Genomic DNA, 14,373 nt, shown 5'->3' on the forward strand with positions numbered 1-14,373 from the left:
TTCACACAATGTGGGTTTAATAAAGCAGACAGGTGGCAGACTGGTTGTTAGAAACGTTTTAAAAACAAGAAAGTCACAGTTTAATCTGAGCTTTATAATCAGACATTGGCCTGATAGAGCTGAGACCTGACCTGAGTCCTTTAAAAACGACAAGCGTCCGTTTAAAACCCCACAGTTCTACCACCCTCTTGTGGCCAATAGCTGTAAGTGAACCTTTCATTTCATTCCACCTTTTTGCTTTTATTTAAACCTGACACAACAACAGGCAGTAAGCAAATTTATATTTATTCTGAAATTATATCTTTACCACACCTACATTTACAAGTCAAACGAGTATGAAATGATGTCCTGACATCGAAGCAAGGCCTCTTTCTGCACTCCCAGCGGTGTTTGCAGATCAGACACCTGAAAGTTTAAAATGTCGATGTCAGAAGCACCGAACTTTGCTTGCACCTCAACCTTCTCGTACATTTTGAAGTGTACTTGTTTGTCCGTCATCGCTATAAGACTTCTGAGAAAGCGCTCTCGCAGATCTGAGCGTAAACGCTGCTCCTCCTCTATGTTTACATCATCCGCACTGTGCACTGTTGATGCAGGTATAGTTGATGGGCATAGAGCAATGTACCGAGGTGAGGTCGGGTCAAATCCACGGCTGTTGGGGTCAGGTCCTTTGGGCAAACGCAGCACATTAACCAGCTTTTTCATGTTGTTCTTAAAGAGTCCACTTTTCAGATTCTGAGAAAAAGATTTAGAGCAAAAACAACTTATAATGTCAGTTATTATAATTAGTCATGTTTTACACTCTGTCTACATTCATGACAGGACAGGTTATTAGTGGTTACACAAAATTCTTCAGTTCAAGTCTTTAATGTTATACACAGTCATGGACAATTTTGTATCTCCAATTCACCTAACTTGCATGTCTTTGGACTGTGGGAGAAAACCAGAGCTGCTGGGGGAGAACATACAAACTCCACACAGAAAGGACCCAGACCGCTCCACCTGGGAATTGAACCCAGGACCTTCTTGCTTTGAGACAGTAGTGCTACCCACTGAGCCACCGTGCAACCCCAGTTATTATAATAAAGAAACTGAAGCAAAAGAAATAGTCTGATCTTTGAAATTAATGTATTTACTTGAAATGCTAAATGTGTAATTTTCATTTAATATACAAATATTCAAACCTCTAAAAATAATACAACATTAAATTAAATATAAATAAGAGATGGAGCTGAGAGAGCACATAAAAAAGGATAGTGGACCCAACTACAAAGAGACAAAGTAATGAGATAGTTACAGTAAATACAGATGTTGAGAATGCAAAAGCAATACAGAAGAAATCATTTTAAAGCCATTTTTGTAGGAAACCCTACATAAAAGAAAAAAATTTAATTGCTTAATTCTAGCAGTGTACTAACTATTATTTATACCAGTGCATGTTAAAATAAATTATATGATCATGGCCAAGACAAGCACCTCATTGTCCAGCTTTCTAATTAGAAGTGCAGAATTGGAATTGGCCCAACTCCAAGAAGATCAGCAGACTTTTGTTTTGTTTGGAAGAATTCCAGTGATCTGCACAGAGCCTAAATTTAAAAACCACTACCAGCACATCTGGAATGACTTTGAACATTTATTGCAATGCAATGTAACTGGCGTTTCATTTAAAAGGTAGTTTAGAATTTATTGCTTTATACTAATACTACTACTAATTTTATACTACTACAGGGCAGTTGTAGCCTAGTGGTTAAAGTACTGGACTAGTAAGCTGAGCAAGGCCCTTAACCATCAATTGCTTAGACTGTACACTGTAAATTGCTTTGGATAAAAGCGTCTGCTAAATGCTGAAAATGAAAATGTTAAACTAACAATACTTTTTTTTTTAAATAGCAACAATCATTTCTTTAAAAGACATGCAGTACAATCTAGTGTTTAAAGTACTTCCAGCTGAAGCCAAACGTTTCATTACATTTAGAATAAAGATGTGCAAACTCAATTTTTCTACTATTTTGTGTAAATTAAGTACATAAAGTTTATATACTCAAGACGTCAATTCAAAATAATAACGGAGGGGCTAATTTATTTTATATTTTACATACCCTGTGCTAGGGTTTGACCTTTAATCACATAACTTGCTACTTTTAATCACAGATGCTTGCATAGCTTTGCACAAGATTCTCAATATACAGTACAAACTACAACACAGAATTTTGGCCCATTTTTCTTGACAGAACTGGTGTAATTCATGCATGCTTTTATAGTCCATTTTATAAAATGTCTATGAGATTCAGGTCATGCTTTCATCTACCATACATTCACCTTATTCCCTTTATACCATTTTGACACAACTTTAATGGAATACTACTGATCATTGTCTTGCTGGAAGACCCATTTGTGACCAAGATTCAGCTTTCTGACTGATGCCTTGAGGTGGTTCTTTAGAATTTGTATATATCATTTATTACATTATATTATTTATTTATATTATTAGGATTTTAGCCTCATGTTTTACACACCTCGGTTACATCCATGACAGAAATGATGTTTACTTGTTACACAAGATTCATCAGTTCACAAGTTTAATGTCAAACACAGTCATGGACAACTTTGTATCCCCAATTCACCTCACTTGCATGTCTTTGAACTGTGGAAGGAAACCGGAGCACCTGGAGGAAACCCACACAGACACGAGGAGAACATGCATAAAGCATAGGCTTTACTTAATAATAGTGCCACCCCCATACATTACAGTTATGATGGTGTTCTTTGGATAAAAATCTTAACCTCAAGCCTAATCCTAACCCAAACATAGTACTGATCACATGGCCAGACAGGTTTTTGTTGTTGTTTTATCTGACCAGAGAATAATTCTCTAAAAGGCTAAGTCGTTTACCTGGTGAACATGTGCAAACATCTGTCTGTTTTTACAGGTCTTGGGGTGGGGCAGTAAATGTTTATTACAGACAGCAGGATTTTCTGGAAAGTGCAGCGGTATTGACCGCACAATCTAACCGAGTCCGACGCCACTTAAAAAAAGCAAGTGTGCCAGAATAAGTAAATATATTAAACGGAATATAGTAACATCATATAGTAAAACCCTATTAATACCTCTGACTCAAACAGTCCTGTTAGTTCAACTATTTTAAGATAAAGAACATGACCATAACAAATGCTAATAACCAAACTAATCAACCGGACGCTTACTGACTAAAGTGTGATGTTTAAATAAAGTGAACATACACTCTACACAAGACAAGCCTGCAGTAAACATCAGTGTAAAACTCACCATTAACACATGAAGCACCTCGTTCTCTTTCAAATCGGTAAGCGTTCACGACCGGATGTTACGTTTGTTATTATAGATAAAAGTCCCTAAAGGAAAAATCGGTAACTTCTAGTACTATGCAGTAGGGGTGAGCGGATCGATCCAAATATCGATATTGTCGATACCAGCGTTGGTATTGGAATCGGATCGATACTTTAGTTTTACTTTTTCTCCGCAACATTCAGCACGTTTTTCCCGTCTCATCAGAAAGTAAAGACCTGTACTAGATCTGGTGATTCCTGAATCACCCGGGTTAATGATTCGAATCTTTGTACTGAATCAGGAATCACGAGTCCGAAAACTCAATTCACAAGGATCCTATGAGTCCTTTCACTGGCTGCTGCTAAGTACTCAAGGCCAGAAAGCAGACTCAGCAAAACACCGCGGACTCCGTGAATCTAAGTAATAAGTTAAATATTCCAATAAACAAGCGATTAAACACACTGGGCCCCAGTGCAAATAGAAATTTTGGGGCCCCTCAACAAATGTCATATATATATATGACATTTATATATATGACATTTGTTGTCATATATATATATGACATTTGTTGTCATATATATATATGACATTTGTTGAGGGGCCCCAAAATTTCTTTTTGCAAATATATATATATATATACAGTATATACTGTATATGTTTGCTATATATTTTCAATTTGGCTTGCCATAATACATGCAGCCAATGGGTGGGCCAGTGAGGTGGGTGGTTGAGTTCATGTCGTGGAGGGCCCCCCCCCTGCCATGGGCCCCAGTGCACCTGCCCCCCCTGTAGTTACGCCACTGTTTTATGCACATGCTTTTATTATTATCAGTAGTCAAGGTATAGTAATGCAGCATATTTTCTTGTAAGCAAAACAACAACAGAATATAGTTATATTATTATTAAAATGCAAATGCTTACAGGCTACTGTAGTACTGTACCACTTAAGGAGTATCATAGCCCCCATGGTCATTTTAAACCCTTGACCCATTAATATACCCATCTGATTGGTAGGTGAGTCCACCCTCCTCTCCCGCATGATCAGGATTCCACTTAGAAAAAAGTGTCAACCTGGCACTGACAAGAGAAGTGTGTGAGGTGCCAAGAGAATTAAGAGAGAAGGATTTATTTACAGAAGATGAGTGCACAGAAGACAAGTGATATTTGGATGCATTTTCATGCAGTAAATCAATCGCAATTAGAATGTCAGTACAAGTGACTCATGTGACTCAAGTGACTCAACTGACCAAGTGAACCGGATCACATTACTGAGTGACTCAGATTAACCCGAGTCCATAAAATGAACCGAATTTACCAGCACATGTCTGTACAGACTCGCTCCTCTCACATCTTACATGCACACTCTGCTCCTCCCCTCCTGCTCTGCTGTGTTTTGTTGTGGTACCATCATGTTGTTATGTTGTTAAAATCCTAACAGACATCAGTATGTTGGTAGCGATTGGAAGATTGTAAGTTTTTTAATACTTTGCTTTGCACATACAGAAATAGGAGCAATTTTATGGAGATAATAGTGTAATCTATACGTACGTAATGTACGGACGCACCTTACGCACTTTGCGCAGCGTGCGTAGTGAGGCTCTTATTCCGTGTTTGTGTTTTGGTGAATGTAGTGATGACAAAACGAAGCGTTCTGAAGCAATTAAGCTTTCCTGCAAACTGGTTTGGAAAAGGGTTAATTGCTGGAAGCTTTTCAAAATGCTGCGCAGTGGCGGCCTAGTTCGGAGTGAAGCTTCTTTCATGTGATAAAGTCAACATTAAAAACGTCTCGTGTTTTTTATCATTTTTTTAAATTATAAAATTATTATTATGAAATAACAAATGATTTTACATATAATTTGATCTTATATATAATTTATATCTATACACACACACACACACACACAGATCAGCCACAACATTAAAACCACCTCCTTGTTTTTTCACACACTGTCCATTATATCTGCTTCACTTACCATATAGAAGCACTTTGTAATTCTACAATTACTGACTGTAGTCCATCTGTTTCTCTGCATGCTTTGTTAGCCCTCTCTCTGACTTTATGTCTTTGACTTTACATCTACAAGGTGGACCAACTAGGTAGGAGTGTCTAATAGAGTGGACAGTGAGTGGACACGGTATTTAAAAGCTCCAGCAGCGCTGCTGTGTCTGATCCACTCATACCAGCACAACACACACTAACACACCACCACCATGTCAGTGTCACTGCAGTGCTGAGAATGATCCAGCACCCAAAAAATACCTACTCTGTAGTGGACTACAGTCAGTAATTGTAGAACTACAAAGTACTTCTATATGGTAAGTGGAGCTGATAAAATGGACAGTGAGTGTAGAAACAAGGAGCTGGTTTAAATGTTATGGCTGATCAGTGTATAATGCCACAATGCCTAGATACTTTTTGGTTGCACTACTTACACTAAGTTTCAGTTCTAATTAGAAAAATGTGACTTTAATAGATGAGTAATTTAACCCACAGTACAATGTGTTTGATTTAAGTCAAAGAGTAATTTAATCAAATAAAAAAAAGTCTAACCACCAGGTCATGTTTGTTCTCCTGAATCATGACTCATCCTGACAAACCGTGCTGCTCTGTTTCTAATTGCAACTAGAGCCACTGCTTCAGCTTCCTCGGTAACAGACCAGGCTGTTTGTGTTATAGTTCACTGTGACCTCTCAAATCATCTTTAGAGACTCGCTCTCTCTCCTGTTGCAGGATAAAACCCACAACCCACACTGCTTTATCTCACAAGAGCTTTCTGTGAGTCTACCAGCACCCTTACTGAATTAGCCAAGGGCAGAATTACACCCTGACAGGGTGCCGATCCATCAAAGGGCAACTTAGACTAAAGCAGCCTATCCAGCTTGTGCATGTTTTTGGGCGGTGGATGAAAACTGGAGCCAGAGGAAACCTACACAAAAAAGGTGACAATCAAACCCAAGTGCACTACTTTACCAGCTTGTGGCATGGACATATACTTCATAAGGCATTATTCATTGGATCTTCATCTAAATTACAATACTAAACACTGATGTTCTGTTTAAAGTAGTTACACACTAATGATTGTATTTTTTCATATGCAGATTGAAAAAAAAAGAGTCCTTCTCGAAGGAGGATACTAAATATCCTACAGAGGATACTCTACTCTGTAGGATACTAAATAAATTCTACAAAGGCATTATGCCAAAAATTACAAAAACATTTCTTTATATATACAGTATATTATATATTTGTTCAGGCATTTTTCTCCCCCTTTTCTCCTGACTTCAGATCATCCAATTACCCAATTGCATTACGCTTCCTCTCTACTGATGCTGATCTCTACCCTGATTGATGCAGTAGCCGACTGCATCTTTTCACCTGCACAAGGCGAGTTCATATGCGGATCAGCTTCGTGTACGGAGAGCCACACCCTGATCAACGCATTATCCCTCGACTCTGTGCAGGCGCCATCAATCAGCCAGCAGAGGTTGTAATTGCCTCAGTTATGAGGAGTCCCTATCCGGCTCCCACCCTGTATGAACAACAGCCAATCGTTGTTCATGTAGGTTCCCAGCCCAGCCGGATGGCTGTAGAAAAAAACTTCATAGCGTGTAAAAATAAAAACAAGTTATATAAATGTCATGCCAAAAAAAACCCAAAGGGTTGCAGCCAAAAGCCTGCAGAAATATCTTGCTTAAGCAAAAATGTGGAGTAAAACTATATAAAAAAGGAAGTGTTAAAATTTTACTTTTCAGCTCATATTTGCAAAGTGTCAATTTAAGCTTTTTAGGGCATTGGATGGATGAGAAAATCTGTTTTTATCACATGGAAAGCACATGGGAAGATGTGCCTTTTTTAAAGTGGGAAGGGTGCATTGTGAACTGAATGCAAAAGCTAGACTGAAAGCAACACAATCTAGCTTCACAATTTAGTTTTTATGTAAAATGTGTAGGCCAAGAGTATACACACACACACACACACACACACACACAGACAGGTTGTAACTAATAGCCTAAACAAACACTAACTGCTGTGGTGGCAGTGTTATCAATATAACAAATGTGTCCTTGTGTTGTGCTGCCTTGCTTATGAAGTTTCTAAGAAAGGGTGACATATTCACTTGGTCCACAATACTACAAAACACTCTTTTGGCTCTGGTTAGCTTTTAACCAAGGTTTTAATGTCAGTGTTTGAAATTCTGTAAACTTTATTTAAAGTTGTTGATGAAACACTATCGGACATTTGGCAACCACCAATGTCCTTGATTGGTCAGTCAACTGTTCAAATAACAGCTTCTTCAACAAATATTTACTTGAAAAAAAGTATCATAAGATACCAAAACAGGTTGCACAAATATCAGAGGAGAGGCACTGCTTTAGCCAGTGAGCTGGAGAGCTGTGTCTTAAACTGTACTATTACAGGCATTGCTGGTACCCACTCTATCCATGCTTCTTAAGTAATCTAGTAACCTCATTATTAGTGAAGTAATGTAGGACACTATGTAGTAAATAGTGTGATTTGGGATAGAGCAAATCACATTCTATTCTAGTCTGTGTGTACCCTGATACAGAAAGAGAAATGTATTTTGGAAACATTATATGCACTCTCTGAAGCTTTAGGACTAGGGTCTTTAGAATATATAGGGTCTAGGGCCTTAATTACAAACATTAAACTGAAATTATTTGCTACAGACGGTTTAAGCGGTTATTTTTTTATACTGGAGTACGAGTTATTATCACTGTTTTTAATAAATTTACAATTGTGTGACATTATGATTTGAGCCACATTCTTTGAGCCAAAGAATTAAATCTTTTCTAGCCTTGGTAAACATTTCCTGTAACACATCACCCGATTCCCTTATCTGACTTACTTCTAGTTGTCAAGGTGACAGGCAATAGTGCAGAGAGGATGCAGGACAAAAAAAGGTTGGTGCTTGATCACCTTGACCCTGTCAAGTGAAAATTTTGATTTAAAAAATATGTGGACAGATTTGAGGATATGAAATCGGCAGTTTGAGCTGCTTACGCTTAGTTTCTGATGTGACAAAAGACATAAATGCTAGATAAGACAATGAAAAACATTGTCTACACTGACATAGCACTAATGGCCAAAGTTGAGAGAACAACAGTGACAATGTGGAGCATACATAAACATCACATTCTCTACATACTTTTTTAGCCTGCTTTCACCCTGTTCTTTAATGGTTAGGACCCCCACAGGACCACCACAGAGCAGGTATTATTTGGGTGGTGGATCATTCTCAGCACTGCAGTGACAATGACATGGTGGTGGTGTGTTAGTGTGTGTTGTGCTGGTATGAGTGGATCAGACACAGCAGCGCTGCTGGAGTTTTTAAACACCTCACTGTCACTGCTGTAATGAGAATAGTCCACCAACCAAAAATCTCCAGACAACAGCACCCCGTGGGCAGTGTCCTGTCTCTGACTTTACGTCTACAAGATGGACCAACTAGGTAGGAGTGTCTAAAAGAGTGGACAGTGAGTGGACACGGTATTTAAAAACTCCAGCAGTGCTGCTGTGTCTGATCCACTCATACCAGCATAGCACACACTAACACACCACCATGTCAGTGTCACTGCAGTGCTGAGAATCATCCACCACCTAAATAATAGTGTCTGCTCTGTGGTGGTCCTGACCATTGAAGAACAGCGTGAAAGCAAGCTAAGAAAGTATGTAGAGAAACAGATGGACTACAGTCAGTAATTGTGGGTAGCACTGTCGCCTCACAGCAAGAAGGTCCTGGGTTCGATCCCCAGGTGGGGCGGTCCGGGTCCTTTCTGTGCGGAGTTTGCATGTTCTCGCCGTGTCCGCGTGTGTTTCCTCCGGGTGCTCCGGTTTCCTCCCACAGTCCAAAAAACATGCCACCAGGCTAATTGGAAACACTGAATTGTCCTATAGATACCTAGCCGCTAGATGCACAAAACCAGTGCATTGTAGTGCCAAATCGATGCACGGATCGTGACCCGCCGAGAGCCAACCCCGTAACCGAACGGGACAAAGGCCTAGGAAAAGAAGTAATTGTAGAACTACAAAGTGCTTCTATGTAAGTGGAGCTGATAAAATGGACAGTGAGTGTAGAAACAAGGAGGTGGTTTTAATGTTATGGCTGATCAGTAAATATCTAAAGTGGGAGAGATAAATAAATAATGATCATGGTTTTTTTTTGCAGTAACCCATCAGCAGTCTGCCAATAACCAAAATGACAAAAGTGGCATAAAAACACATTGATTCTAACACAGGTCATTTTTGACCCACTTATGGAAGAGTGTAGGGTTCAGTCACTCGTGCATCTAAGGGATAATCAAGCAAAATGACTTTCCTGGAAACTGCAAGTTTTACGTAAAAATGTCATGTCATAGATGTGTGTCATAAATAGAACACAAAGGCCCGAATTAGGAGAAAAATAGAGACCTTTTCAATGTGAACCTTGTCACACACTGAACACACATAATAGACAGTGCTCTGGAGCGAAAACTTCACAAGCAAACCGGGTGAAGTACATTTGCCCTTGAGGTTCGTGCCAGTTTCCAGGTTACATGCCGTACACGAGCAATCATTATCAACTCTGCTCAAGTAAATGGTTTTCCTGAAGTCCATATCCATTATACTACATTTGATTTATTTGATCAAATGTCTCTAAACATGTTCTTTTTAATCAAGCAGCAAAATCATAGGATCATGGACAAGTATATTTTCTTGCATTATTAATGTGAACAGTGTGTTAAGAATTAAACTGGATAAATGAGATTAATTTGTAATCTTCTATGAATCTCATTAATTTGTTTGGTTCACAATGTTCTCAGAATGATCAAAATTTTCTGAAACTGCCTGTCTTTCACAGAACTGGCAGAATTGGTAAAGTTCAACTAATTTGTTCATGTATTTTAAAAAAAATACTTTTTAGGACACTCAATGTTTTAGATAAGGTAAACATTAGTATTAAACCACCAGCCGAAACAGGTTTTACTGTGTAATTATTCCGGATTTCCTTTTCTGTTAATCTGTCTACTGTCCACAATGTAAAACAGCCCTAGAGCATATTACTACCATCATCATTATGCTTTATAGTAAGTACAGTTTTGATGGATTAGAATGCTACAGTCTCTCCTTCAACTATATATCTGGTCATCGAGTCAAAATAACCCAATCTTTGTTACCTTTGATCACTAAATGTTTATGAGATTTTATGGCAGCCTGTGGACTATATATATAATAACATTCCACATTTTCTGAAAATGGGGTTTGTACTTTGAATATTAGACAAAACAAGATAAAAATGAGCCAAACCCAAAATTGCACTAAAATAAATAAATAAATAAATAAATAAATAAATAAATAAATAAATAAATAAATAAATAAATAAATAAATAAATAAATAAATAAATAAACAAATGAAAATCAAGATATTTTGGAAAACCTTAAACAACAAGACATGAAACGTTAGTTTTATATAAAATGGTTAAATCTTTTTATGCATTTATCTTCATGTAAAAGACATTGATTTCTCTGTTTTTAGCTTTTTTCCCTCTCAACAGTTCTCTCAAATGGTGGCACGGGTCTTAGCGCATTTCCTTAGTTCTTTCTTATTTTTCAATCAATCAATTTTCTAATGATTTGTTGTTAGGACCAATAAAAGAAATTGTTTCACCTAGGAGTATATGTAAGCATGGAAAGCATAAAGGCCAAACAAAACATCCAGTTGACCCTCAAAACTTTTGGGATGTTCTATGGCATCAAAGGCCAGCAGAAAACCATAAAAGACAGAGTCTGGTATCATGGTTTTAAGAGAAAATCAGGTTTCCCAAGCTGTCTCAATTAGATGTATGTAATAAAAGTTAGAAGGAACTTATACGCCAACGATCTTCGACTCCATGCATGCTATTATGGGTGAAATGGGTTATTTGTATAGTAAAAAGGTATTTTACTGGTAAAGAGGCATTGCTGGTAACATAAAGATGGGGTATTACTGGTAAAGTGGGGTTGAGTATTGCTGCTATGGTGGGACAGGGACCAGTATTACTGCTAAATCGCATGGTTTGAATAAGCTCTTTTTTTTCCATTTGATTTTTGCATTTGTATATTGCAAAAAGTACAGCGGTACAGTGTAGACCACAGGTATTGTGGAATTTCAGTGCATGTGGACCTGGGTTTAGCATTTTTTGTCTGTGTCTCTTTGTTTATTCCAGGTACTATGGCAATACTTCCACCTTCATGCTGAAGGTAAACTGGTAACCTTTGATTGCACCAAAGTGTAATTAGTGTTAGTGTGCGATACCCTGATAATGAATAGCACTATGTTGATAGAGTGTTTCTGCATTGTGAATACTGCAAAAGAGAGATGTTAAGATTTTTCTAAAACGATCATTTTGGGGCCATATTGGGCCATATTTTAAAATGCAAGAATTAGGTGTCCCACTTTGCTATATTTATCCTAATACGAAAGAATTTCAAAAAGTTTCCGCACTTTTATATTTTCGTTGGAAACGGAGAGGGCGGGAGGAGTAGTAATTGGTCATGTCTGAGAGAGCTTATAGTTCGGATTTAGCGCCATCTGATTTCCACCTTTTTGGACTGCTCAAATAAGCTTTAAGGGGAAGAAGATTTTCATGTGATGATGATGTGAAAGCAGCGGTGCATTAGTGGCTACACGCTCAACCAAAAACATGTTTTGTTGATGGCATTTAAAAGTTGGTACGACACTGGAAAAAATGCATCGGAAGATGTAGAAAAGTGATGTAATATGTTTTTGGAATTCTCAATAAATAGAATTTAAAAAGTGATGAAACTTACTGAAGAACCCTTGTTATTCTTCAGCTGGCCAGAATAGTATGAATATGTGTTCTGGGTGAAGCCAAGCCTCTTTGATGCATGGCTGCTGTATAGAAAAAGAGGAAGTCCTAACAAAATGCAGTGACATCCAGGAGCTTGTGGAGCACATGGATAGCACTTTAGGGAAAAAATGCTTGAAATGCTTGAAAAACTTGATATTTAAATTCAATGTCATGGATGTGGATCATGTAGAAGTTGTAATTTCAATAAAAAGAGGGAGAGTGACTAACGTCTAATTTCTAGTGGTTAAGTAAATCGAAATATTTTGGAGGGTTGACTACTTAACAGTATTTTTTTACATTAATGATCTTTTTTAAATGATAGAAATTCACTCGAGTTCGAAAGAGACCTTGGATGAGATTTGTGCGTGTCTGCTACACAAGCTTTCGCCACAAGGAGGGAGATTTGTAGGAAGGTGTTTGTTGGATAAGGGCAGCAAGCGCAGAGCGCACAGGATCCTCCTAACTCCGGCTGCAATTTGCTCTGTTTCGTGCGCTGTTTTTTTAATAAAACTCAATTAAAAACAACAAAACATGGAGGCGGTAAGTACTTCGGCTCTGGATTCCTCAGACAGCCAAAGAGTGAATGATATGATGGACAAATATACAGATATAAGCTTCGGACAGGTGAAGAACGGAGCTGAGGGAGCGCGCAGTTTTGACAACTTGGATACATTAGCAATTCTTTCAGCTACAAACCTCGACAGTGAGTTTGAAGTATTTGAGAAAGCTTTCGGACCAAACCACGATGGATCTGAGGAGCTTCTGAAACTGGAACCAGGGCCATGGGTGGAAATTCCAGTCAGTTCTTTGCCGTTGAAGAACGAGCGAGAGCCGCCACTCATCAGTGCGCAAACACGCTCCGAGTTTCATTTAGCACCCAATGTCAACACACTGGATGTGTGTACATCTTCAGTCTCCCCATGCCACTCACCAATGATGGACTCCAATTCGGGGTTGATGGTTGATCTGAACCAAACCAGCGCAACAGGTCCCATGACACAGCTTGCCTTCGAGCCCAGCACCACACCACCACTAGTGTGCAAAAGCGAGTTGGGTTCTTGGGACTCACACCTGTGGTTTGAGAGACCAGGTCAGGTCGGGTTTGCATCGCAGGAGATTGTCGGCAGTTCTGGATTCATCCAAAGATCACCAACATTTTACAGCGCCATTCCAGGGTAAATATGTTATTAATCAATTGCATTAAACAGATACGCAGTATTAAAATTGCATTATTGTTTAAATAATTATACATTAAGTCAAGTAAATTTACAGAAAAAGCTTTCTAAGACCCACAGAAATGACCAAGCAGAACAAGAAGCCCAAATTTGCTCAAATAACAATACAAAAATGTATCTACAAAAGAACAAATCTACTTGATCAAGTTAAAATAGAAATCAACTAAGTATTACTCAATTTATTTACAATTGTACACAGATTATACACATTCAAAACATCATCCAAATGTTTCCAAAATGTGCTTAATTAAAAGTGCCAATAATGAACAAAAGAACAAAATACTTGCTCAAGTAACACTAGTGTCAACTAATATCAACTAAGTATTACTCAAATTATGTATAATTCTACACAGATTATAAACATCCAAAACATCAGTCCAAATGTTTCCTAAATTTGCTTCATTAAAAGTGCAAATCATTAACAAAAGAACATACTTGCTCAAGTAACACTACTGTCAACTAATATCAACTAAGTATTACTCAATTTATTTACAATTCTACACAGATTATAAACATCTAAAACATCGTCTAAATGTTTCCTAAATTTGCTTCATTAAAAGTGCAAATAATTAACAAAAGAAGAACAAAAATACTTGCTCAAATAACACTATTGTTAAACTCTTGAACAATACTCAATGAAAATAGTTGCTCATCAAAAGAAGTACAAAGAAACTTACTTAGAACAAAATCAGCGTATGTACGTACAAAAAGCACACAAATGATTTACTAAAGTACAAATCCTCAACCAATTAACTTCCTCCGGTAAAAGTACAAATACATCCAAAGAGAACACAAATTTACTATCTGCTCCAAAGTACACAATTGCTTCCTGAAGTAAAAGTGCAAATGTAAAAAAAAATGTCTCATGTATTTTTATATGCTGAACCTAAATATGGTATTAGAATTTTCAATCCCTCACAGTATACTCACATTACATACAGTTTATATTGTAAGTACTAGTGCTTTGTGCAGCATTTGGGG

The 14,373-nt window shown here is 37.8% G+C and overlaps 2 protein-coding genes across 4 annotated transcripts in view; one reads left to right on the forward strand and one right to left on the reverse strand.

Moving 5' to 3' along the window:
- gemin7 (gem (nuclear organelle) associated protein 7) overlaps positions 1–14,373 on the reverse strand; it is a 14,929-nt gene continuing 556 nt past the window's right edge. Inside the window, exons 1-2 of one of the 3 annotated variants that reach the window (XM_063005267.1) lie at positions 5,281–5,396; positions 1–735 (exon numbers count right to left, since the gene is read on the reverse strand). In XM_063005267.1, coding sequence (XP_062861337.1) covers positions 319–735; positions 5,281–5,340 — 477 coding nt within the window. In that variant the 5' untranslated portion in view covers positions 5,341–5,396 and the 3' untranslated portion in view covers positions 1–318. Of the gene's footprint in view, positions 736–3,286; positions 3,514–5,280; positions 5,397–14,373 lie in introns of those variants that run through there. The other 2 variants (XM_063005268.1, XM_063005269.1) reach the window with 2 other exon arrangements.
- pgr (progesterone receptor) overlaps positions 12,505–14,373 on the forward strand; it is a 24,409-nt gene continuing 22,540 nt past the window's right edge. Inside the window, exon 1 of the mRNA XM_063005266.1 lies at positions 12,505–13,332. Within this exon, the coding sequence (XP_062861336.1) occupies positions 12,689–13,332 (644 nt within the window). The 5' untranslated portion in view covers positions 12,505–12,688. The remainder of the gene's footprint in view (positions 13,333–14,373) is intronic.

This window comes from Trichomycterus rosablanca, chromosome 11 (assembly GCF_030014385.1).
Source record: "Trichomycterus rosablanca isolate fTriRos1 chromosome 11, fTriRos1.hap1, whole genome shotgun sequence".
Taxonomy (NCBI): domain Eukaryota; kingdom Metazoa; phylum Chordata; class Actinopteri; order Siluriformes; family Trichomycteridae; genus Trichomycterus; species Trichomycterus rosablanca.